The sequence below is a fragment of the Trichoderma camerunense genome (assembly GCF_050948025.1).
Source record: "Trichoderma camerunense strain CBS 138272 chromosome Unknown V8C40scaffold_10, whole genome shotgun sequence".
Lineage (NCBI taxonomy): Eukaryota > Fungi > Ascomycota > Sordariomycetes > Hypocreales > Hypocreaceae > Trichoderma > Trichoderma camerunense.
The window spans coordinates 455,869-474,387 of NW_028145360.1; the positions used below are offsets into that span (position 1 = coordinate 455,869).

The 18,519-nt window shown below is 50.1% G+C and overlaps 9 protein-coding genes across 9 annotated transcripts; 4 read left to right on the top strand and 5 right to left on the bottom strand.

Annotated features, from left to right (window-relative positions):
* Window positions 1–237: 237 nt before the first annotated feature.
* On the bottom strand, window positions 238–2,513 carry V8C40DRAFT_275169 (DNA topoisomerase 3; the record flags this gene model as incomplete). The annotated part of the gene is made up of 6 exons (XM_083220674.1): window positions 238–279; window positions 341–1,662; window positions 1,714–1,883; window positions 1,940–2,118; window positions 2,169–2,366; window positions 2,433–2,513. 6 exons carry the CDS (start codon window positions 2,511–2,513, stop codon window positions 238–240), a joined length of 1,992 nt encoding a protein of 663 aa, XP_083072520.1.
* Window positions 2,514–2,915: 402 nt separating this feature from the next.
* On the top strand, window positions 2,916–4,692 carry V8C40DRAFT_246563 (uncharacterized protein). The gene is made up of 4 exons (XM_083216131.1): window positions 2,916–3,560; window positions 3,634–3,698; window positions 3,764–3,990; window positions 4,047–4,692. Exons 1-4 carry the CDS (start codon window positions 3,102–3,104, stop codon window positions 4,472–4,474), a joined length of 1,179 nt encoding a protein of 392 aa, XP_083072521.1. The 5' UTR covers window positions 2,916–3,101; the 3' UTR covers window positions 4,475–4,692.
* Window positions 4,612–6,086, bottom strand: V8C40DRAFT_246567 (4-nitrophenylphosphatase). Its single transcript, XM_083216132.1, has 4 exons — window positions 5,742–6,086; window positions 5,655–5,676; window positions 5,533–5,601; window positions 4,612–5,461 (listed from the first exon to the last, which is right to left on the bottom strand). Exons 1-4 carry the CDS (start codon window positions 5,808–5,810, stop codon window positions 4,701–4,703), a joined length of 921 nt encoding a protein of 306 aa, XP_083072522.1. The 5' UTR covers window positions 5,811–6,086; the 3' UTR covers window positions 4,612–4,700.
* Window positions 6,087–7,273: 1,187 nt separating this feature from the next.
* Window positions 7,274–8,603, top strand: V8C40DRAFT_246570 (uncharacterized protein). The gene has a single exon (XM_083216133.1). It carries the CDS (start codon window positions 7,889–7,891, stop codon window positions 8,288–8,290), a length of 402 nt encoding a protein of 133 aa, XP_083072523.1. The 5' UTR covers window positions 7,274–7,888; the 3' UTR covers window positions 8,291–8,603.
* On the bottom strand, window positions 8,035–9,539 carry V8C40DRAFT_25579 (DUF4149 domain-containing protein). The gene is made up of 5 exons (XM_083218129.1): window positions 9,406–9,539; window positions 9,296–9,329; window positions 8,874–9,171; window positions 8,456–8,786; window positions 8,035–8,383 (listed from the first exon to the last, which is right to left on the bottom strand). The coding sequence occupies exons 1-4, from the start codon at window positions 9,450–9,452 to the stop codon at window positions 8,620–8,622; spliced, it is 546 nt and encodes a 181-aa protein (XP_083072524.1). The 5' UTR covers window positions 9,453–9,539; the 3' UTR covers window positions 8,035–8,383; window positions 8,456–8,619.
* A 119-nt stretch (window positions 9,540–9,658) lies between these two features.
* On the top strand, window positions 9,659–12,617 carry V8C40DRAFT_246577 (ATP-dependent DNA helicase YKU80). The gene is made up of 7 exons (XM_083216134.1): window positions 9,659–10,339; window positions 10,395–10,455; window positions 10,529–11,041; window positions 11,095–11,486; window positions 11,550–11,761; window positions 11,818–12,281; window positions 12,348–12,617. The coding sequence occupies exons 1-7, from the start codon at window positions 9,855–9,857 to the stop codon at window positions 12,363–12,365; spliced, it is 2,145 nt and encodes a 714-aa protein (XP_083072525.1). The 5' UTR covers window positions 9,659–9,854; the 3' UTR covers window positions 12,366–12,617.
* Window positions 12,618–12,718: 101 nt separating this feature from the next.
* Window positions 12,719–14,949, top strand: V8C40DRAFT_246579 (uncharacterized protein). The gene is made up of 4 exons (XM_083216135.1): window positions 12,719–13,376; window positions 13,445–13,491; window positions 13,540–14,223; window positions 14,278–14,949. Exons 1-4 carry the CDS (start codon window positions 12,987–12,989, stop codon window positions 14,717–14,719), a joined length of 1,563 nt encoding a protein of 520 aa, XP_083072526.1. The 5' UTR covers window positions 12,719–12,986; the 3' UTR covers window positions 14,720–14,949.
* On the bottom strand, window positions 14,699–15,719 carry V8C40DRAFT_246581 (mitochondrial import inner membrane translocase subunit TIM14). Its single transcript, XM_083216136.1, has 3 exons — window positions 15,567–15,719; window positions 15,287–15,414; window positions 14,699–15,215 (listed from the first exon to the last, which is right to left on the bottom strand). The coding sequence occupies exons 1-3, from the start codon at window positions 15,615–15,617 to the stop codon at window positions 15,077–15,079; spliced, it is 318 nt and encodes a 105-aa protein (XP_083072527.1). The 5' UTR covers window positions 15,618–15,719; the 3' UTR covers window positions 14,699–15,076.
* Window positions 15,720–15,888: 169 nt separating this feature from the next.
* On the bottom strand, window positions 15,889–16,998 carry V8C40DRAFT_246583 (uncharacterized protein). The gene is made up of 2 exons (XM_083216137.1): window positions 16,740–16,998; window positions 15,889–16,663 (listed from the first exon to the last, which is right to left on the bottom strand). The coding sequence occupies exons 1-2, from the start codon at window positions 16,827–16,829 to the stop codon at window positions 16,250–16,252; spliced, it is 504 nt and encodes a 167-aa protein (XP_083072528.1). The 5' UTR covers window positions 16,830–16,998; the 3' UTR covers window positions 15,889–16,249.
* Between the last annotated feature and the right edge of the window lie 1,521 nt (window positions 16,999–18,519).

An 18,519-nucleotide genomic window follows, 5' to 3' on the forward strand; every position in this document is an offset into this window, starting at 1 on the left:
CCAGGAGATAGAATATTCATTTTTGTGTGATGATGGCGACAGAGAGTAGGGTTTGGTTACCCCGAAGAAAGCAAGATCGGGATTGTAGTGTGCATCGGCGATTGATTAGATCTAGGCTGAGTTGAGCATGTGGGATAACACGAGCTAACACCAGCGTTATACAGCTGGCAGTCAAAAAGAGACAAAGCTTGTTGTACAAACAAAGAGGAGCACGAAGATGACACGCTTTCAATCGGGTTATGTTCTTGGCCCCTGACCAAAGATGAACTCGCGGCAGGCCTACATGAAGTACAAACGTTATTAAGGGATGCAATGTTCGAGTAAGGAGGGCTCCACTCACCTGCTTAAGGACTCCCACTTGTTCCTGAGATTGAAGGAATACCTGTCTGTACTGTGCAATGCTTTGTTCAAGAACCGCCCGGCGTGTTGTGCTGCCTTGACAGATGGCCTTCATCTGAAGCTCCATTTCTTTACGCAAAAAGGGCTTTCCGAGGCTCGTTTCGAAGCTCATCCGGTCGAAGCCCAAGATAAGGGCTACGCCAAGTTGAGTTGGCACGAACACTTTCAGTCCACTTCCCCGGCCCCCTCTTGCTGAGCCGCCGGCACCTCCTCCTCGGCCACGGCCTCCTCTGCCACGTCCACGACCGCCTCGAGTAGCTGGAGCTTCGTCCGGCCCATCCTCGTCCCCCTCTGTAGCTACCGTACCTCCCCTTGTTGTAGTTGCCACGTACTCTCGGTCTTGAATCTTCTGGATGTGCTCCGCCATCGTAGCATCGGTTCCAATGCCATTGGCGTCCATGAGCGCAATCAAATCCGCTTCAGTAAGATAATTTGGCGGCGATGTTTTACCTTCAGTCATCATTGCTTCGGTAGGCTCGAACTGCTCACCAACGGTGAATCTCGGAAGCTCTGTGCTATCAGTCCAGTTTTCGTATATGTAGACGTCCAAGTAGTTCCTTTCAAGCACAATGATTCCTCGCGTGCTGAAATGCTCATCTCCAAACAGAAGTTCAATATCTGTTGCCATTCCTTTGGCATCTTCTGAGCAGCATGCAAGAAATCGTCGCGTAACATACTCGTAGAGCCGTCCCTCGTCATAGGTCAATGCGGTCGGTGCCACGTGCGCGATGGGATGAATAGGCGGATGGGCCTTATCGTCATGCTTTCCTTCTCTTGGTTGTTGAAAACCACCGTTGGCGAGTCCCTGAGCAAAGGGACCCCAGCGCTGATCTGTTGTTTGTTTCTGAACCAGGGCCCTCAAATTCATGCCCTTGTCAAAACGATCGGTTTCTGTCCTCGGATAACTGATGAAGCCCTTATTGTACAGACCTTCGGCTATCGTCATGGCTTGCTGACCGGACATACGAAGCAAGCGTGTCGCCGCTTTTTGAAGCTCGACGGTAGTGAGAGGCAGCGGCTTGAACTTGAGGGTCGGTTTCTCCTGCACCTTGGTGACCTTGGCCTTTTTGGCAGCAAGGCATCGCTCGTATAAGAGCACGGCTGTCATCCGGTCGAATAGACGGTTACGAGCCCAAGAAAAGCGAACTTGCTTGCCCTCTTTCTTGTGCATTAATGAAATGCCCCAGAACGGCTCAGGTACAAAATTCTTGACTCGAAAGTATCTATCCACCACGAAGCCCAGAGTTGGGAATTGGCAAGAGCCTACATAATTTCATTTAGTATGAGATAAAGGGGCATTTGTTCTTTACGTACCATAACTGAGAACCAGGTCTGCCAGAGGTCCACCAAGATGCTTGAGGTTATTCGTTATGAAGCGCGTAAACGCGTATCCAATGCGAAGATCCAATTCGATTCTTGCCGCAACTGCATTAACCTGTTTCTCATCCAACTCAACAAGACGTCTGGCTGCAGACAGCACGTGGCTGGGAAAGGAGGTGTCAGCACAAGGAAATGCCACAAAACGGAAGATGATCCATACGCTCGTTCCACATTGCTGAATTTGGCGCGCTTCACCTGGATACCGGCGTTGCCCTTCTTGGCGGCGTCGACAATCTCCTGGCCAATGTGCTCCCCTTCACGATCGCAATCAGTCCATATCACCAGTAGACGAGCATACTTGGCTTGATCGGCTATATTCTTGGCAATGTCCTTTTTATCCTGTTCATTGGTCAGCACCATCTTATACGGACCAATTTAGCAACACCCACATCATGGACATTCGTCACTATCGGTGCGGTGAAGAGCGATTCTGGTGGAGGATGGCTCCAGTTCTTGTACTCGGCGGTGAACTCAACATTGGTCAGATGGCCTGTAACGCAGGTCATGGTAACATTTGAGGATCCCCATTGCTGGCCAAAATCAAAATCAAACGAGTAGTTCTTGATGAACTTGTTGCGTGTGTTGTGCTTTAGTTAGATTCATGTCAGTTCCCTCGCCAAAGATCACGCTGGACTACATGAACGTGTACGCACTGTTGAGAACGAGCCTCCAGAGAGATGGCCAGCCACAGCCTTGGAAATGGATGGCTTCTCAGCCACGCAGAGGACTTTCATGGCTCGAGGCTTGAGGGCGGACAAACACCGACGGGTGAAGTGCATGGAGCTCTCGAATCGAGATTCACGTCTCTCTTTTCATACATCGACCTCCACCAGGCGTTTTTGGGTCACCAATCAGCGGGAATTTCTTCAACTGCCATTCTGCGAAGCTTCACGCTATGCTTGAGCTGCCGAGACTGACGGGGCTGCTTCTCGACAGCTGCACGTGTGTGGAACAGTGTGCTCGTGATAGTATCAGATCGGATAGAACGAGAGAAGTTGAGCTTGAGCCGAGATTTCACTGGAGCACGGGCAAAGCTGCACCAAATCGCCCCACCAGAGCTCCAGCTACTGTACATTGGGATGGTACCAGATCGAGGCCAAGCAGCACATCGCCAAAAGCACTGAAACTCCAGGCTAGGGACGGCACTGAAACTGCCTGTAGACGCTAACCCGCGCCTCGATCAGCGCGGTCGCAGGCGCTGGAGGCAATCGGCCACAGCCAACAACTACGGCCCATTTATTGGTCCGCCACCGATTTTCTGCTCCGTCATAGGCATTGATTCCATCAATCCCTTACATACCTGTGCGAGCACTTGGACCGCCATGGCCGCATATATAAAGTCCATGACGGGGGTTGAGCTGCCCATGCTTGACAAGCTGGTCTCAACCCTCAATTCATTCAACATCTGGCGATCGCCCGCAATGGCTCTGCCCCAGGTCAAATCCCTGCAGGACTGCGTCGACTACTCAAAGGTCGTTGAGCCTTTCCTGCCCCAGCTCTACCAGCTACCCCACCACATCTGGGAGAGCATCGACAGCCTGGATGCTCTGAGAGAGCTCTATGTCACGACGAATCCCCTGATTTCAGGCTTTGCGGCGTCTCTTGTCGTTGGGCTTCTCGCCTTGATCGTGTCCGAGATCAATCGCAACTATTCTCAAATCGACCGGCTGTGGAGCATTCTGCCCAACCTATACGTTGTCCACATTGCGCTCTGGGCACGTGTAGCTGGTTTGCCGCATGGTCGAGTGGATTTGATTGCTGTCTGTACGACACTATGGAGTGTATGTGGATCTCATGTGCTAGTACGATGTGATTAGAATTTTCAGGGCACTGCTGATATCGGGCTTGTTGCAGATTCGTTTGACGTATAACTACTGGAGACGTGGTGGCTACAACATTGGCTCAGAAGACTACAGGTGGTAAGGACACATCACATCACCATGTCGCCTTACAGTAGAGTGCGAGGCAGGCTAATTCTCAGCAGGATGATTGTCAAAGCGCAACTCAACTCAGTTGTCTGGTTCATCTTCAACGTCACCTTTATTTCGTTTATTCAGAGCATCCTCCTGTACCTCTTCTCGTGTGTGCCGGCGTACGTCATCTTGCTCTCATCCCAGTTTGAGCCTGAGGTTCAGGCAGTTGATCTGGTCTTTGCCGGCGTTGAGATCCTCCTCGTCCTGAGCGAGTGGATAAGCGATGGCCAGCAATGGGGTATGTTGAACTCAATATCAAAAACCGCTTTTCCATCTGTACTAACACTATGCCAGCTTATCAAACCGCCAAATACAAATACAAAGACACTGGGAAACTCACCAGTAGATACACATCGGCTGAGCTGGATAGGGGCTTCATCACAACGGGCCTCTGGGCTTATAGCCGACACCCTAACTTCTTTGCTGAACAAACAATTTGGTTCATGCTCTACCAATGGAGCTGTTTCGCCACCAACACCCCATACAGCTGGGCTGGCATTGGTGCCGTCCTCTTAGTTTTGCTCTTCCAGGGCTCCACCAACCTTACAGAGAACATTACGTCTGGTAAATATCCAGAGTACAAGGCCTATCAAAATCATGTTGGCATGTTCATCCCCAAGACACTGATTCCGTATGCGACCCCTGGGCCGAAAGTCATCAGGTCGAGCGAGCTGGTCAAGCGTGCTGAGCAGAAGCAGAAGCACAAGAAGAAGCAAGGCTGAAATGAACAACTCTATAAATACGTGCACAACTTCCAATGCAATGAGCTGCTTCAACGGTGTAATTATAGAACTTTCTACGAAAACAATAGTCGCTATATACGGATAAACCAAGAGGGGGGGTTCAAACATAGGGAAAATATTGGAAATGCTTTTTTGTCTATTATATCATACCACATCTAAAAAAGAAAGAAAAAACGGTCTAATCTAGAGTCTAAATATCATGAATCTATGCCCCCTGAAGAAGATCACTCAGCTTGTCAGCGTAGTAGGCCGGCACCGCGATCGCATCCTCGCGATCCCAGTCTGCCTTTTGGTTTACACCGGTCAACACATGGAGCGTTCCGCCCAACTTCCCTTCAATGCCGAATTTGATGTCGGTGTTCAACCTGTCGCCAATCATGCACGTCTTGGCGCGGTCAAGCTGAAACTTGCCCTCGACAGCGTCCATCATGGCCTGGCTTGGCTTTCCGAGAATGGTAGGCTGCTCTCCAACGGCGTTGGCAACGGGAATCATGATTGATCCAGCGCCGAGGAAGAATGCGTGGTGCATGGGCAAGGTGGAATCCGCATTCGTTGCCAGGAAAATGGCTCCGCGCTGGATGTAGTGAAAGCCCAGGGCGAGCTTCAGGTAGTTGATGTGAAAGTCCAGGCCGCACAGGACAACGCCGACCTCGGGATCCAGTATCGAACCGTTGGCCATGCCCTCGAAATCAGCAGGCGTGATATCCCTCCTGAAGTTGGGGTCCGTTCCGCCGATGAAGGGGATGCCTTCGGAAGCTAGTTCCGTCTCGATTCCGGATTCACCGATTGCAAAGACCTTGTTCTTGCCGGGAGGGAGCTTGAGGATGCGGTTGATGTAGATGGCTGCGGAGTAGGAGGAGCCAAAGACATCTTCGGCGTCGCAGGGGATACCCAGCTTCTCGAGCTTCTTGACGTAGTCCTGCCGTGACTTTGTGGAGTTGTTGGTCACGAACACGACTCTTTTGCCTGGGAAACGAGAAGAAAGAGTGTGAGTGATGAGTTTTGAGCTGGCTTGTGTCTCAGGGGGGTTATCCAACCTTTTGACTTGAGGAGAGAAATTGTCTCGGGAACGCCTTCATACACGTGGTCTCCATTCCATAGTACACCTAACAAATGTGAGATACTGCTCAGCTCTTTTAGAAGGGTAATTATGGCTAACCATCACAGTCGAATAGGAATGTCTACATCTTCATGTGAGTGACCGCCACGAGGGTGAGTTTAGGATGAGAATGATAAAACCACTCACGTCAAACTTGTCAATGAACTCTTTGATCCCGGCACCGTCGCCGGTGAGATACTTTGGCGTTGCGGCCATTTTCTAAGACTCTATGTGTTATAAAGGGAATGTATGAAAATTGTAGATGAGAAATTTCGTCTCATCAATCACCGTCTTTTTAACTGAGCCTTGATTAGATTCAATCTTACTAAATATGGCTGGCTTAACAATGAGTCAGTATGTAGCATTGCTTGGTGCTTAGTCACGAATTACGCCCAAGACCTTGCACCTGCTGTATTCAGCTGCAGCAGCATGCCAAGATCATTTATGACGATCTTATTTTTAGAAGTGAAGAATATTTTGTCTGTAAAATCCATTACAATGATGCAAGCACGAAGCGAATTCAGAATGTGGTCTCTCAAAATAGAGCAACTTTTTTTCAATCTTGATGTTGAGAGTGTAGGGTAAGTCAAAGGTATGCGGTTTCGGAGGCAGAACTGTGGCTGCCGGACTACGTCATAGCAAAGGCAAGCCCGGATGTGTACCTTATTTTAACAGAAGGACCAGTTTATAAACTGGGTTTCATTTAGTTCGCATTTTCTCTTAATTCCTAATGCCGTAGATGGCGCTTCCGAGACTCAAAGTGAGACACGAATCCGAACAACTCAGGCCCGAATGCTACCTCTTGGTTGTGGGGCATGAAGATGTTGACATTGGTTTTCTTTTTTGCTGCGGGCGTTCGACTTGAAGCCCAAAGATGTTTCTGCATGCATATACACTCGTATTTTGCCTACCGATGTTAGGCAGTAGATGAGCAAGTGTGGATGGAGCTGACCCAGTTCGCATCATCATGCCAATAGGCTTCGTCGTGGGGGTTGCTTCTATGTAATGAATATTCCTCCGCCAAACTGTCAAATTTCTTAATGGGGTCATGAATGTATTGCTGCCTTATTGGCACTCGCACATACTGCAGCCGAATCCGAAAACATGTGGATTTTGTCACGGGATGGAGGCAGCTTCCGATCAAGTCTCCATGGACGGACTCCGTACGGCGCAGCGTTACTCTTACACCAAGCCTCATTGTATGATCATCGCTAAACCGGGCGGACTTGCGCTTCCGCGAGTGAAGCCATTCTAGCCTCTTGTTGTACCGAACACAGGTCCGTGACAGTGCAAGGCATCCCTGGCGTAACGTGTTCACCAGCTGAGGCAGAGGAGTCGCTTCGTGGATCCCCATTACTCTCACGTCTCATGATTGCTACTATTTGGACGCGAATCACTTCACACTCGTAAAGAGAACAAGGGGACAAGGTAGGCGTATAAACCAAGCACGAGCACGGATATGTGGCTCCCCTCGGTCACACTTTGTATCGGCCAAACTGCCCGGCTTTCACTTCCGGACAGACGTTGCTCTTATCGGCAATTCCCTGGCTTTAGTGCATAGCCCGATCGCCGTGGCTGATACAAGGCCTCGGAGGACCCTTGATGGCGTAACGTTTTAATGAGGCAAAGCGTCCATGTGGCTACCTCGAAATTATGGATCCCGGCCGAACCGAGAGAAGAAAAAAAAAAAGAACCCCTGCTCAACAGGAGATAAGGCGGCGTTCTGGTCAGTAGACTCACAAAAGACGGTTCACATGGAAAGGCGATAGGACAAGGGCCGGAGAATCGCCAAGTTTGCCCCGAAGACGAGAAAGCAATATTGATGTGCTGGTGCTATTTTATTACCTTATTCTGCTAGGTATCAAGGGATTTAACTTCTTGGGTAGTTTAACAAGGTTCCACGGCCCGGGTAAGACTCATCCAGCCCGACGGGGAGTCACTTGCTTGCTTGCATTAGAAATCTGCTAGCAGAGCCTGGACAGCTTGACTCGTGAGTTCTTAGACGCTCCGATAAGGCGGCGAGAAAAAAATACAAGTTCAGATGCTCGGTGAAATAAAAATAGGAACCTCCCACTTTTAAAAATTACTTCTGTCAAACTACAAATACCTCCCACGCTCCCACGCTCCCACTCTGCAAACTCTTCAACTCTCCAACCTAAACACCGTGCTTGAATACCTAACGCAAGCATTCATTACACCTACGTAACAAACAACAACGATTATCCAACGTCTCGCCTGAGTATCACATTTTACCATCTACCAGCTGCGAGACTGCAACTTCCTCTCTATCATCGATGGATACCCAGACACCAAACCCTCGCTTGACCACCGAGTCACTCAGTCTTGCCAACAGCAACTTTTCTACTCCTTCTGTCTCGGCTACCTCAACTCCTACACTAGAATCCCACGAGTTCGTTGGCGGCTTCGCCCACAAGCTCTTGACAAACCCTCTGCCGCCTCTTTCACGAGAGTACCCGAAGCCCGCCAACGAAATCGACGTCAAGGAGGCTCTTGAGCGTCAGCCTGGGAGATGGAGCATCCAGGGCCAGATGAAGGCAAACCAAATCAGAGCCCAACACGCTGCACTCCGACCCGAGGACAAGGACCAGAAAGCGAGAGACTTTGAGGCGGCCAAGCGGGAACTATTAGCGTTCCACGACAGTGCCTTGCAGAAGGGACCCGGCGCAGGACGATGATGTCGATTACGTTGACGACTTTACGTGTTTTGCTTTCTATTTGCGTGGCGCAACGGTTAAGCGGAGATATACCCATAGAGAGTGTCCGAGTGGCTACTGGGGAGTAGAGCATCAGCAGGCTAGAGATGTTTTCTGGGGGCGGAAAATGGATTTGTTACGATGAACCTTCACAGTTGGGCCGTGATTCGTATTGCATGACTAGCGAGAATCCTTTACTTGTTGTACTAGAGGGGAACTGGTTTCGAGAGGGGCTCAAGTATATACCAACGAGTCGTAATAATGGATATAATACAATGACATATCTGCAATGTGGTGAGATTGTCCCGTGTTTACTGGATGCGAGCAGCCAGCGTGAAGCCGTAGCCCACAAGGGCAACAAACTCGACAAGGTTGACGAGCGAAGAGATGCCGTGCAGGATACCAAACTTCTTGTTGAGGGCACGCATCTCATCCGACTTTGTATCCTTGTCATACCACTCCTGTCCGTCTCGCTTGGCTGGTGAGGGGTGGTTCATTCATTAGTTCTGGGTTCCCAAGGGCTTCATCTCAACAAATTGAAGGGGTACAGGTCGGGGCTAGCTACCTTGTCCACGGCGGTCCTTCATGGTCTTGATAGTGGCGGGAAGCAGCACGGCAAGCTGGGAGAGGCCGCTGACAAACATGACTGCGATGGGCACCAAGGAGCTCCACTTGTTGGGAGCCTCAAGCAGGCCGCTGATGCCACCTTTGATGCCCAAGAGGGAGTTTCCGGGGAATGTCAGAGCGAGGAACGCGGGGATTGCGGTTTGCATGCCGAAGTAGATGGGGAACAATTTGCTTTGGACGGCGGAGAAGGATGGCCTGTCGACGGTTCGGAACATGACGATGCCATTGATGAAGGACTGCAGTAGCGTGGTGTAATGTAAGCAGCGGTCCAATTCTCATGAGAGCTGAAATCGACATGTCTCAGGTGGAAACGTAAGAGATTGAGGTAAGAAGAAGCAGATGGGATCCTTTGTGACGCACATGGAAGAATGTCGTTCCCAGTAGGGTGCCGTATCTAATTCAGTCGAAACATGAAGCCTGGCATTAGCTCACCGATCACTCAAGACAACTGTCTTAGATGGAGAACCCACGAGATGATGTGGTACGGAACCATCGAAGTAATAATTGAGGCGACCATGTTGCCGTTCCCCAGCTAAACACCAAGGCTGGGCAGAATTGAAGTTGAGGAGCAAAAATACTCAGGTTGGGCCGATATCAACGGTGGTTTCCGATCATCCGATACACCTTTACCTTGATGAAACGTGAGGTCATGGGCGGTCACGTGATGTCGCGATACATGCGCGTTTGTAACTGGGGCTTGTCGACTCGCCCATCAGCGAAACGGCGTCGTCTGCCTAAATCTGGGCGAGGGTGCAAGTCAAGGCGGGCCTATCAGCTTTCACGATTCGATTCCGGGGGCTGGTTTGCTGGGTTGAATAAAATAGACGAGCAATTGGCGATTTCCTCTTTTTCTTTTCGTTTCTTTTTCATTTCTTCCATCTTTCTTCTTCTTCTGTTGTTCTCAATTGACTTCGCAGCGATGGCGGACAAGGAAGCCACTGTCTTCATCATCGACCTCGGCGCGTCCATGACCGCCACCAATGGGGGCCGGAAGGAATCAGACCTTGATTGGGGCATGAGCTATGTGTGGGACAAGATTAGCAACGTCGTCGCCTCGAACCGCAAGACGCTCTGTGTTGGCGTGGTGGGACTGAGAACCGATGAGACTAACCACACGCTGGGTGAAGATGGTTACGAGAACATCTCCATCCTGCAGCCGCTGGGACCAATGACAATGACCAGCCTCAAGACTCTTCAGTCCAAAGTGAAGCCCAGCGAGACCGAGGATGGTGACGCCATTTCAGCCATTGTGGTTGCAGTCGACATGATTGACACCTACACCAAGAAGAATAAGTGGAAGCGGCAGATTTGTCTGGTTACCGACGGCCGCGGAGGGATAGACCCGGATGACATTGACGACATTTCAAAGAAGATGCGCGAGTCGGGTATTGAATTGACAGTCTTGTGAGTAGAAATGGCGTTTTAGAATGGTAACTTACAATGCTGACTGATATACAAGGGGCGTTGACTTTGATGCCCCCGATTATGGCTTTAAGGAGGAAGACAAGCCTTCAATCAAGGTAATTATGACGAAAATGTCGCTTCTTACCTGCTCCTTTTCAACCATGTCTAATACTTGGGGTTTTTCTTTAGAAACAAAATGAAGAGACTCTAAGAAAACTAGTGGATGGTTGCGGTGAATCCTCAAGGTTTGCTTCCATAGTCGAAGCTATTGACGACATGAATGAGCCACGAGCAAAGTCAGTCAAGCCGTACAAGGCATATGACGGCTTTCTGACCTTGGGAGATCCTAAAAACGCCCCCGCGGTTGTGGAAATCCACGTCGAGAGATATTTCAAGACACATCTTGCTAGGCCGCCAACAGCCAGTACTGTGGTGGTCAAAGAGGAGCAGGCTGGGGCTTCACAAGAAGCAGAAGACGAGAAGATGGATGGGGTGGAGCTTACGGCTGTCAAGCAGGCCAGAACATACAAGGTCAACGATCCAGATGCTCCCGGTGGCAAGCGTGATGTCGAGTTTGAGTCTCTGGCCAAGGGGTATGAGTATGGCAGGACAGCAGTTCACATCAGTGAGTCTGATCACAACGTCACCAAGCTAGAGACGCAGAAGAGCTTCAAGATTATTGGCTTTGTCCAGAAAGAAAAGGTAAATTCTTGATTTTCAACGCCAGACCGGGATTCCATCTAACCGTCTTCCAGTATGAGTTGCTTCTTAACCTTGGCGAAAGTTGCGTCACCATTGCAGCCAAGTACGACGAGAAGTCGGAGCTGGCATTCAGCTCTCTGGTGTGGGCGCTCTCAGAGCTTGACTCGTACGCCGTGGCCCGTCTAGTGGCCAAGGACGAAAAAGAGCCTGTAATGCTGTTGCTGATGCCTCACATGGAGCCCAATTACGTTTGCCTATACGATGTCCCTCTACCGTTTGCAGAAGACATTAGACCGTACCAGTTCCCTCCATTGGACAGAGTCGTTACTGTCAGTGGTCAAACACTCACCAGCCATCGCTTATTGCCATCAGATGAGCTTAACGAGGCAATGAGTGATTACGTGGACGCCATGGATATATCAAATTATGGAATTGACGAGGATGGGTGAGTATATGAAGATAGCCCCTTCAGATAAGTTTCCATCGCTAATCTTGCTCGTTTTTTCAGGGAGCCTGCCGAATACGCCACCATTGATGAAATATATAACCCTGCAATACATCGCATCACCCATGCCATCAAGCAGCGAGCAGTCCACCCAGAAAGGCCAATACCAGAAGTCCCCCCAGTCTTGCTCAGATTTGCAGCTCCTCCAACGGAACTGATTGAAACAGTGCAGGCCAAGATTGATTCTCTAGTCCAGGCTGCAGATGTCAAGAAAGGTGATTAATACAAGCATCCTAGACACTGGAAATTTAATGTGCTAATGGCTCCTTAGTACCACCCAAGGCTAAAGGTAAACGTCAAAGAGAAGCGGTCAAGCCCATCTCAGGGCTAGATGTGGATGCTCTTTTGGGAGAAGAAAAGAAGGGTTCAATTAGTCCTGAGAATGCAATTCCCGATTTCAAGCGAGCTTTGAACTCGTCAGAAGAGGTCGAACAGATTGCAGAGGCGACAAAGCAGATGGGAGCCATTGTACGATCCCTCATCACAGACAGCTTTGGGGACAGCAAATACGCCCAAGCAATGGAGGGCATTGGGGCAATGAGAGAGGAGCTCACAAACCTGGAAGAACCTGGGCTGTACAACGAATTTGTGCGCGACCTGAAGAAAAGCTTGCTTTCTGGGGCTTTGGGTGGCGACAGGCGAGACTTTTGGTTCAAGCTGAGGTGGGCGAAACAGGGACTGATTGACAAGAAGCTGTTGGAGGTATCGACAGTTACGCCTGAAGAGGCAGATGAGGTGAGTAGCACAGCATGCTGTTGGTCTGTGAGAATTTTTGCTGTCGTTTGCTAACTTGTGTGATAGTTTTACAAGTCAAGATGAAGGTAATAAGTGGGAGTTGCACTTATGTTGATCAAGCGGGCAGTATGTAGATGAGCTATGTAACACCGAAAAGCTGGAAAGGCGATGATTGAGCATGTAATTATATGATTATAACGAAATAGATGAAAGAGAGGCAAGGGGATAATGGTACACATGTGCCCCTTGATAGAATTAAGAGCCACAGCACAGCTTCTTGTTTCCTCACCCAACACCGCGTGACTTTGCTCTCTTAAATTTATTTAGTCAAACGGCTCTATCTGTTGCGAGCATCTAAAATCTGCCCTTGTGATGCTTTCAACTGAAGTTTGTCGCTGTCAAATTTATTGCCTGCAGTTTTCAAGTTGTGTGATCTGATTGTGCAGGCGGCCGTCCGTCAGTGCCTGCCCAACCGCTATAGCTGCATTTTGCCCAATCAGCTGCACTTCAGTTTCGCTTCACCTTGCCCTTCACTTCGCTTTCCAGCACACTCTTTCTTTCTTTCTTTGCCTCTGTGTTTTCCAGTTTTTCTTTTCTTCAAGCCATCTCGTTTCTTAATTTTCAGCCATAAATTTCATTTTGCCTCGGAATTCAATCCACGGTGTTACCAAGCAAACATATCGTCCACCGTTGCCTAGCCTCAAGATGGCCAGTTTCGACTTCACATCTCGTCTCGAGACGCTCAAGAGCCTTGGGGTGAATGTTGAGTACGGCGATCATGTGCGAGAGGAAGAGCTCAACGAAACAGCGTCGATCAATTCAGAGGATGAGTTTCCCGCCGTAGTGGCACCTCAGTCTGGAGGGAAAGATGCCTCGCAATACGACGCTGGCCGCGACACTTGGAATTCCGTGGGCCATTCTTTGCCAGAGCAGAAAGCGCCAGTTACGAAGATTGATGATTCGCCTCCAGTGATGCCTCTGGATTGTTCTAAATTCATTGTTGGAGAGCCTGCAGATGAGATCATCAGCTTTTGTTCATGGAAGGTCGTTCTGGCGTATCCAGATAGCTTCATCGGCAAGGCGAACAGGCCTAGGGTATGTGCAGAATCCGGTTGCTCTGACATACGAACATGGAGCGGGCATGTCGTTGATATAGTCCACAGGCCAAGCCTTTCTTTGACAAAATATTGGAGGATCGAGTCTGGGATTTGTGAGTATCCCTTGAATTATCGTGAAAGCATTCTGATTGATCTTGCAGTTTCTATCTCTACCATCCTGAGAAACCTGGAGACAAGCCTCGTCTGGTGGTGCCCACGGTTCAGCTGGAATACTTTCTCAAGAGTATCAATAGAGAGCTCGGAACTTCACTCGCTATCCCGGGAGGCGCAAACCAAGATCGCTTCTACATGAAATTTGGGCAGGGAGATGCGCCAAGGCCGCGATATCTGAAGAGATCAAGAGATCAGAAATCGTTGGACATTGAAAGCTTCCCAGACTTTCATCAGGCGGACTGGGACAGCTTCAGGGCCGCGCATGGTGCCATTCAGCAAGACTGGAAAGAAACCTGGAATATGATGGTGCCGAGGCCAGCTTTCCGCGACAAGAAGAAGGATAACGGAAGAAAGGCGGCTCAGAAAAAGCTTGACAGAGAGCGGATGCTTTACGAGGCCCAAGAATTTCTTCACCTGATACCAGACAGCCGCAAGGGGGAAGATGTTGTTTTCCTCTGCATGGACGTCGAGGCCATCGAGATGCCGCCAAATCCGGTTTCTGAAGTCGGAATAGCCATCCTTGATGTTAAGAACCTCAAGGGCGTGCCATCGGGTCCTGGTGGCCACAACTGGTGGCAATTTATCAAGGCATACCATCTTCGAACCAAGGAGTATGCAGGCCTAGTGAACCATCGCTTCGTCCATGGTTGTCCTAGCTACTTCGATTTCGGGTAATTGTTCAAAGCACTCTCTTTTTGGGTGAGTTCCTGCTAACATACTAATAGTAAAAGTACCTTTCCAGAAGAATGTGAGCTTCCCGAAGCAATTCTGGAGATCCTGGCGCCGTATATAAAAAAGAAGCGTCAACTGGTATTTGTCGGCCATGACGCCAATCAGGACGTCAAGTACCTCTCGAGTGTAGGATTCGAGATTCTGTCCCTGAGAGGTCTTGTTGAGCAACTGGACACCAAGGATATTCACCAGGCTTGGAAAGAGCGGGAAAGTGGCAAGGGCCTTGTATCCGTCCTCAACGATCTATCAATTCGCAGCAAGCACCTGCACAACGCCGGCAACGACGCCGTGTTTACTCTCCGAGCCTTGATTGGCGTCGCCATTGAAGAAATCCGGGAGAAGGAGGCAAAGGCCAAAGGAGAAGAGTACAAGCCGGCACTATGGGACGTCGAGCAGAAGGAGCCCGAGGTTGAAGGGATGGAGAAGTGGGTATAAACCGTCTTGAGTTGAGACTTGGTATTTTCATTTTCTTTCTTCTTGTGGGTTTGTTTTTATCCCCCAAGTGGCAAGCCGCGAAATCTTTCATGTAGCTAGCCCCCTTTCATCTCTAAAATCTTTCCCATACCTTAGCTATGAGTCGCTTAGATGGCTTTCAAATTCAGCCCACCAACCCACCAACGCCAATCGCTATGGAAATCGAATATCGTACAAGACATATACACACGGCCCCCTAAACTGACTCCCATCTTTTCTCCCATTACCAGCGCGGCGAGTTCGTATAATCCGTTACGTGGTTGGATACATGGGGCCGTTCATTTCCGCTTCTTTGCAAGTTCACCGGTTCAGGCTCGGTCAGACGGTTTTATCCAGTAATTCCTTTGCTTCGTTGACTTTGGTCGCCAAGTACGGGCTGCCGCCTCGATCGGGGTGGTTGAGGAGCATGAGCGTTCGGTGGGCCTTGCGGACCTTGTCTTTGGTAATGGACCGCTCGCTATAGATGAACGGTATTAGTCCCATTTGTTTTTCGTTACAAAGTGATTCGTCTTTTGTGTTTGTTATTACCTCAGTGATAGAATGAGAGAGGCCTCTTTCTTGGTCATCCGGGGCTCGAAGCCGCCCTTGTAAAAAGCCTTGCCCATGGCGCCGACGCCGCCGCGGGAGCGACGGAGAGCGACGAAGCCTGCGCGGCCCTGTGGAAGAAAGAAAAAGTGTTAGCTGTTGGTCGTATTCTTATTGTTTCGGATGCTGTATTTGGGGCGCATGTGTGGTTTTGATGCAAGTGTGACATGGATGGCGAAGTTGCGCTTATACGAAGCCGAAGAGAGAAGAGAGTGCAACGTACGAGGAATGCTGCGACGGCGACACCGGCGCCCCAAGCCATTACTGAAGCCATAATATAAAAAAATTTGTTCTATTTATCTCGGATGAGTGAGATTGGCTGTGGATTGTTGGAGGTTGATTTGTATTTGTCGCAATACTGCAAGTGGGTTTGGAGAGAATCGGCTTTCTGAGAAAGTTGAAGTTTTGCTAGGGACGGATGATGGGTGCGGGGCAATAGTTTTTCCGGGGAAGACGCATGGCTTGGGAGTTGGGACTCGTGGATGATGTGCATGCATGGATTGGAGGGGGATTGGAGACGTTGATTGGTTGCGGACGATCTGCAGTTCGTTAAAATACTGTAGTTTAATTTCTATATAATTTACAAAGCGATATATGATAAACTATATATTGATTTGCTTCTTTCTTGTGGTGATGCTCAAGGGCCGGTACGAGGTCGGGACTTGTCTATCTAAGTGCGCTCGGCAGTAGCCCGTAATAATTCGGCCTGCAGGTATGCCTCAAGTCTCGGCGATGCATGGCCTCGGTTGCTTGAACTCAAGGCTCTTTCCTGCTTCTGAAGATGTTCTCTTGAATATAGTAGGCATTCGTCCGGCTGAGAATCATGGCCCTGGGGCCGATATCACGCAGGGGCTTGCCTCAGTTGCAGGATGGTTGAAGGAAATCGTGTTGTCCACAGTTTGCACTTCACCCTTGCTCCTCTTCCGCTTCCTCCTCTTTGGTTACGTGCTGATGCGCCTTTTCCGGCATCTTCAAGGCTCCTTCGACCGCTTCTTTAATCTTCTTATCCAATTCTGCTTTGTTCTCCTCCTCCTGCTGCCGCCTCTCTTCTTCAGCGGCCTGCTCCCAGTTGTAGTTGCCGGCTCCCCCGCGCCCCGACCAGCCCGCGCGGTGAGGCTGCGGGTTCTTCTTCAGGCTCGATGCAACGGCGGCCCCCGTCTCGTCTGCCAGCCGGCCCTGGTTCTGCGCGGCATACGACGGGTCGATGAAGTTTCCGGCTCCTCCACGGCCGGCTCTTGCGGGGCCCTGCGGCTGCGACGGGGCCGCTGACGGCGAAGAGAAGGAAGAGGCAATGGCCTTTAGCTGCTGCGCTTCAAGGTCCTAAAGGCGGGCGCTGTATTAGAAACCACTGGAGGGGATATATTGATACTCTGGGAGAGCCAGGATCGGGATTTACTTTGGATGCCTCGTCGGCCTGTTTCGACGAGACGTAGTTGCCTGCCCCACCGCGGCCGACTTTGTAGAGCGCATCTTGGTCCTGAGGCATCGCAAAATGCTACAAGGCCACGTACAAGGGGGGGTGTGAGTTGTGGAACTTTGAAAGGAAGGAAGTATTAAAAATAAAAGAGGGTTAACCTCAACAAGTAACCGTACCTTTGGCGTTCTGAATTACGTACCAAAAGCCCACTTTGTTTTGTTGAAGCCGACCAAGTTTTTTGGTGGAAAAAAAAAAAAGATGCCAGGGCGTGATGGTAGGAAGACAAAGAGGCTTCGCTGACGTCACGAGGCTATGTGGACCCGTTCATGACGTACGCGGTATTGAAAACGACGCTCCCGAGGCAGCCAGGCAGGGATTCCATTTTCTTTGGGTCGACGCCATGTGCGAGAAACAACAAGGTTTGTATTTGAATTTGGGCCGTGGCTCTGGGCCCTGGCATAAGGGTGAAAGTTTGGCTTGCGGGAAAAATATGCGATGGGGATCGACAAAAAGGTTGACTCGGAGGCGGGAGCCAAAAGGACGTGGATGCATGTCAAGTCAGCCAAGCCCTCGTTTGGCGCAGTTTTGGCAGTTTGGCAAGGTGATGGCATGTAAGTCCGCGTGCCTGGCTGGTACTCTCGCCGATCAGTCAAAGTATCGCTGCATTGGATAGCTGTCAAACCTCTGCTGCGGAAATCGTCGGTCATGGATCGACAGGCGGCCTCTTTATTCTACGATCCAACGTCAAAGAGAAGCCATGAGTCTTAGTGCCAACTTGTAACGACACCTGCACAACAGATGATTTTGCAGCAGTTCGCATATGGGCCCGTCCAAGGCACTGGGTGATCCCCACAAGGCAAACTCAAAGAGCCATCGAATATATGACAAGTATCCTTTCTCCAGTCAGACAATCAAGCCTTACAGCACTACCCGTTGCGCCCATTCGGAAGTGGCGGGCGGCTGCCGCTCTCAAAATCTACGAGTTACAGCGGCCCTGACGCTTGGCCCGGCTTCCATGGAATCGTCGATGCGCAAGTTGTGCAGGGATTCTTGCCCGCGTATCTTTTTTTCTGCGGCGTGCTTCTCGCCGAGTTGGTTCCGGAGATCCCGACATGGTTTCGGCGGGACGAGGTCCGTGCCCCAAAAGCCGGGAGCGTATTTCAAGCAACGTTTTTTGCTGATGCAAGAAAACGTCGATGCAGCGTCAGATGCTCCATGTAAAAGCGTCCCATGTAAGCGGCGTTTCGGAGGACAGTGCGAACGGTGGAGAGATGTCGCATATCCACCGAAACTGTAGCGCACACACTGTGTTTTTTTTATTCGTATCCAGTGTCGTTTTATTTCTCTTTGACGCAGCGTGATGGGGCAACGAGGGAGTGTAGCAATGAATCCGGCAAAAGTCGAAACAAACAAAAAAAGGTCCATGCACAGCTGGTGAGCGAGCTGCAAACTTGGGCACCATTACATAAGAACGGATCCAGGTTTCTACAAGTACTTTCCGGTATGCACGCTTTGTATGTGATACTGTATCTACATCGGATGAGTCAAAAGGCGTCGATGGATATTGATACGGGTGAACGGGAGGAGGCGTTGATGCCAGAGAACTGTTTTAGGCCTCCACCGCATGAGCTTTTCTGCCCAGATATTGATTGACTGAATCATGGCGTCGATGGTTGATGCCATGAAGACGGCGAAAACTATAGAGCGTGCATCTTGTGCGACATGACCTTGGAGTATCATTGGCGAGTCGGCTGATGGT

Coding starts and splice junctions, on each gene's coding strand:
- V8C40DRAFT_246563 (XM_083216131.1), top strand. CDS start 3,102: ATGGCCGCATATATAAAGTCCATGACGGGGGTTGAGCTGCCCATGCTT. Junction 3,561..3,633: donor TCTGTACGACACTATGGAGT/GTATGTGGATCT, acceptor GGCTTGTTGCAG/ATTCGTTTGACGTATAACTA. Junction 3,699..3,763: donor GGCTCAGAAGACTACAGGTG/GTAAGGACACAT, acceptor AATTCTCAGCAG/GATGATTGTCAAAGCGCAAC.
- V8C40DRAFT_246579 (XM_083216135.1), top strand. CDS start 12,987: ATGGCCAGTTTCGACTTCACATCTCGTCTCGAGACGCTCAAGAGCCTT. Junction 13,377..13,444: donor GCAAGGCGAACAGGCCTAGG/GTATGTGCAGAA, acceptor TATAGTCCACAG/GCCAAGCCTTTCTTTGACAA. Junction 13,492..13,539: donor GAGGATCGAGTCTGGGATTT/GTGAGTATCCCT, acceptor TTGATCTTGCAG/TTTCTATCTCTACCATCCTG.
- V8C40DRAFT_25579 (XM_083218129.1), bottom strand. CDS start 9,452: ATGGTCGCCTCAATTATTACTTCGATGGTTCCGTACCACATCATCTC. Junction 9,172..9,295: donor TGGGAACGACATTCTTCCAT/GTGCGTCACAAA, acceptor ACGCTACTGCAG/TCCTTCATCAATGGCATCGT. Junction 8,787..8,873: donor GAAGGACCGCCGTGGACAAG/GTAGCTAGCCCC, acceptor ACCCCTCACCAG/CCAAGCGAGACGGACAGGAG.
- V8C40DRAFT_246567 (XM_083216132.1), bottom strand. CDS start 5,810: ATGGCCGCAACGCCAAAGTATCTCACCGGCGACGGTGCCGGGATCAAA. Junction 5,677..5,741: donor AGTTCATTGACAAGTTTGAC/GTGAGTGGTTTT, acceptor ATGAAGATGTAG/ACATTCCTATTCGACTGTGA. Junction 5,462..5,532: donor TTCTCTCCTCAAGTCAAAAG/GTTGGATAACCC, acceptor CTCGTTTCCCAG/GCAAAAGAGTCGTGTTCGTG.
- V8C40DRAFT_246570 (XM_083216133.1), top strand. CDS start 7,889: ATGGATACCCAGACACCAAACCCTCGCTTGACCACCGAGTCACTCAGT.
- V8C40DRAFT_246577 (XM_083216134.1), top strand. CDS start 9,855: ATGGCGGACAAGGAAGCCACTGTCTTCATCATCGACCTCGGCGCGTCC. Junction 11,042..11,094: donor GCTTTGTCCAGAAAGAAAAG/GTAAATTCTTGA, acceptor ACCGTCTTCCAG/TATGAGTTGCTTCTTAACCT. Junction 11,487..11,549: donor TATGGAATTGACGAGGATGG/GTGAGTATATGA, acceptor TCGTTTTTTCAG/GGAGCCTGCCGAATACGCCA.
- V8C40DRAFT_246583 (XM_083216137.1), bottom strand. CDS start 16,829: ATGCCTCAGGACCAAGATGCGCTCTACAAAGTCGGCCGCGGTGGGGCA. Junction 16,664..16,739: donor AGGCCGACGAGGCATCCAAA/GTAAATCCCGAT, acceptor GCCCGCCTTTAG/GACCTTGAAGCGCAGCAGCT.
- V8C40DRAFT_246581 (XM_083216136.1), bottom strand. CDS start 15,617: ATGGCTTCAGTAATGGCTTGGGGCGCCGGTGTCGCCGTCGCAGCATTC. Junction 15,415..15,566: donor TCGCCGTCGCAGCATTCCTC/GTACGTTGCACT, acceptor TTTCTTCCACAG/GGCCGCGCAGGCTTCGTCGC. Junction 15,216..15,286: donor TCTCTCATTCTATCACTGAG/GTAATAACAAAC, acceptor GTTCATCTATAG/CGAGCGGTCCATTACCAAAG.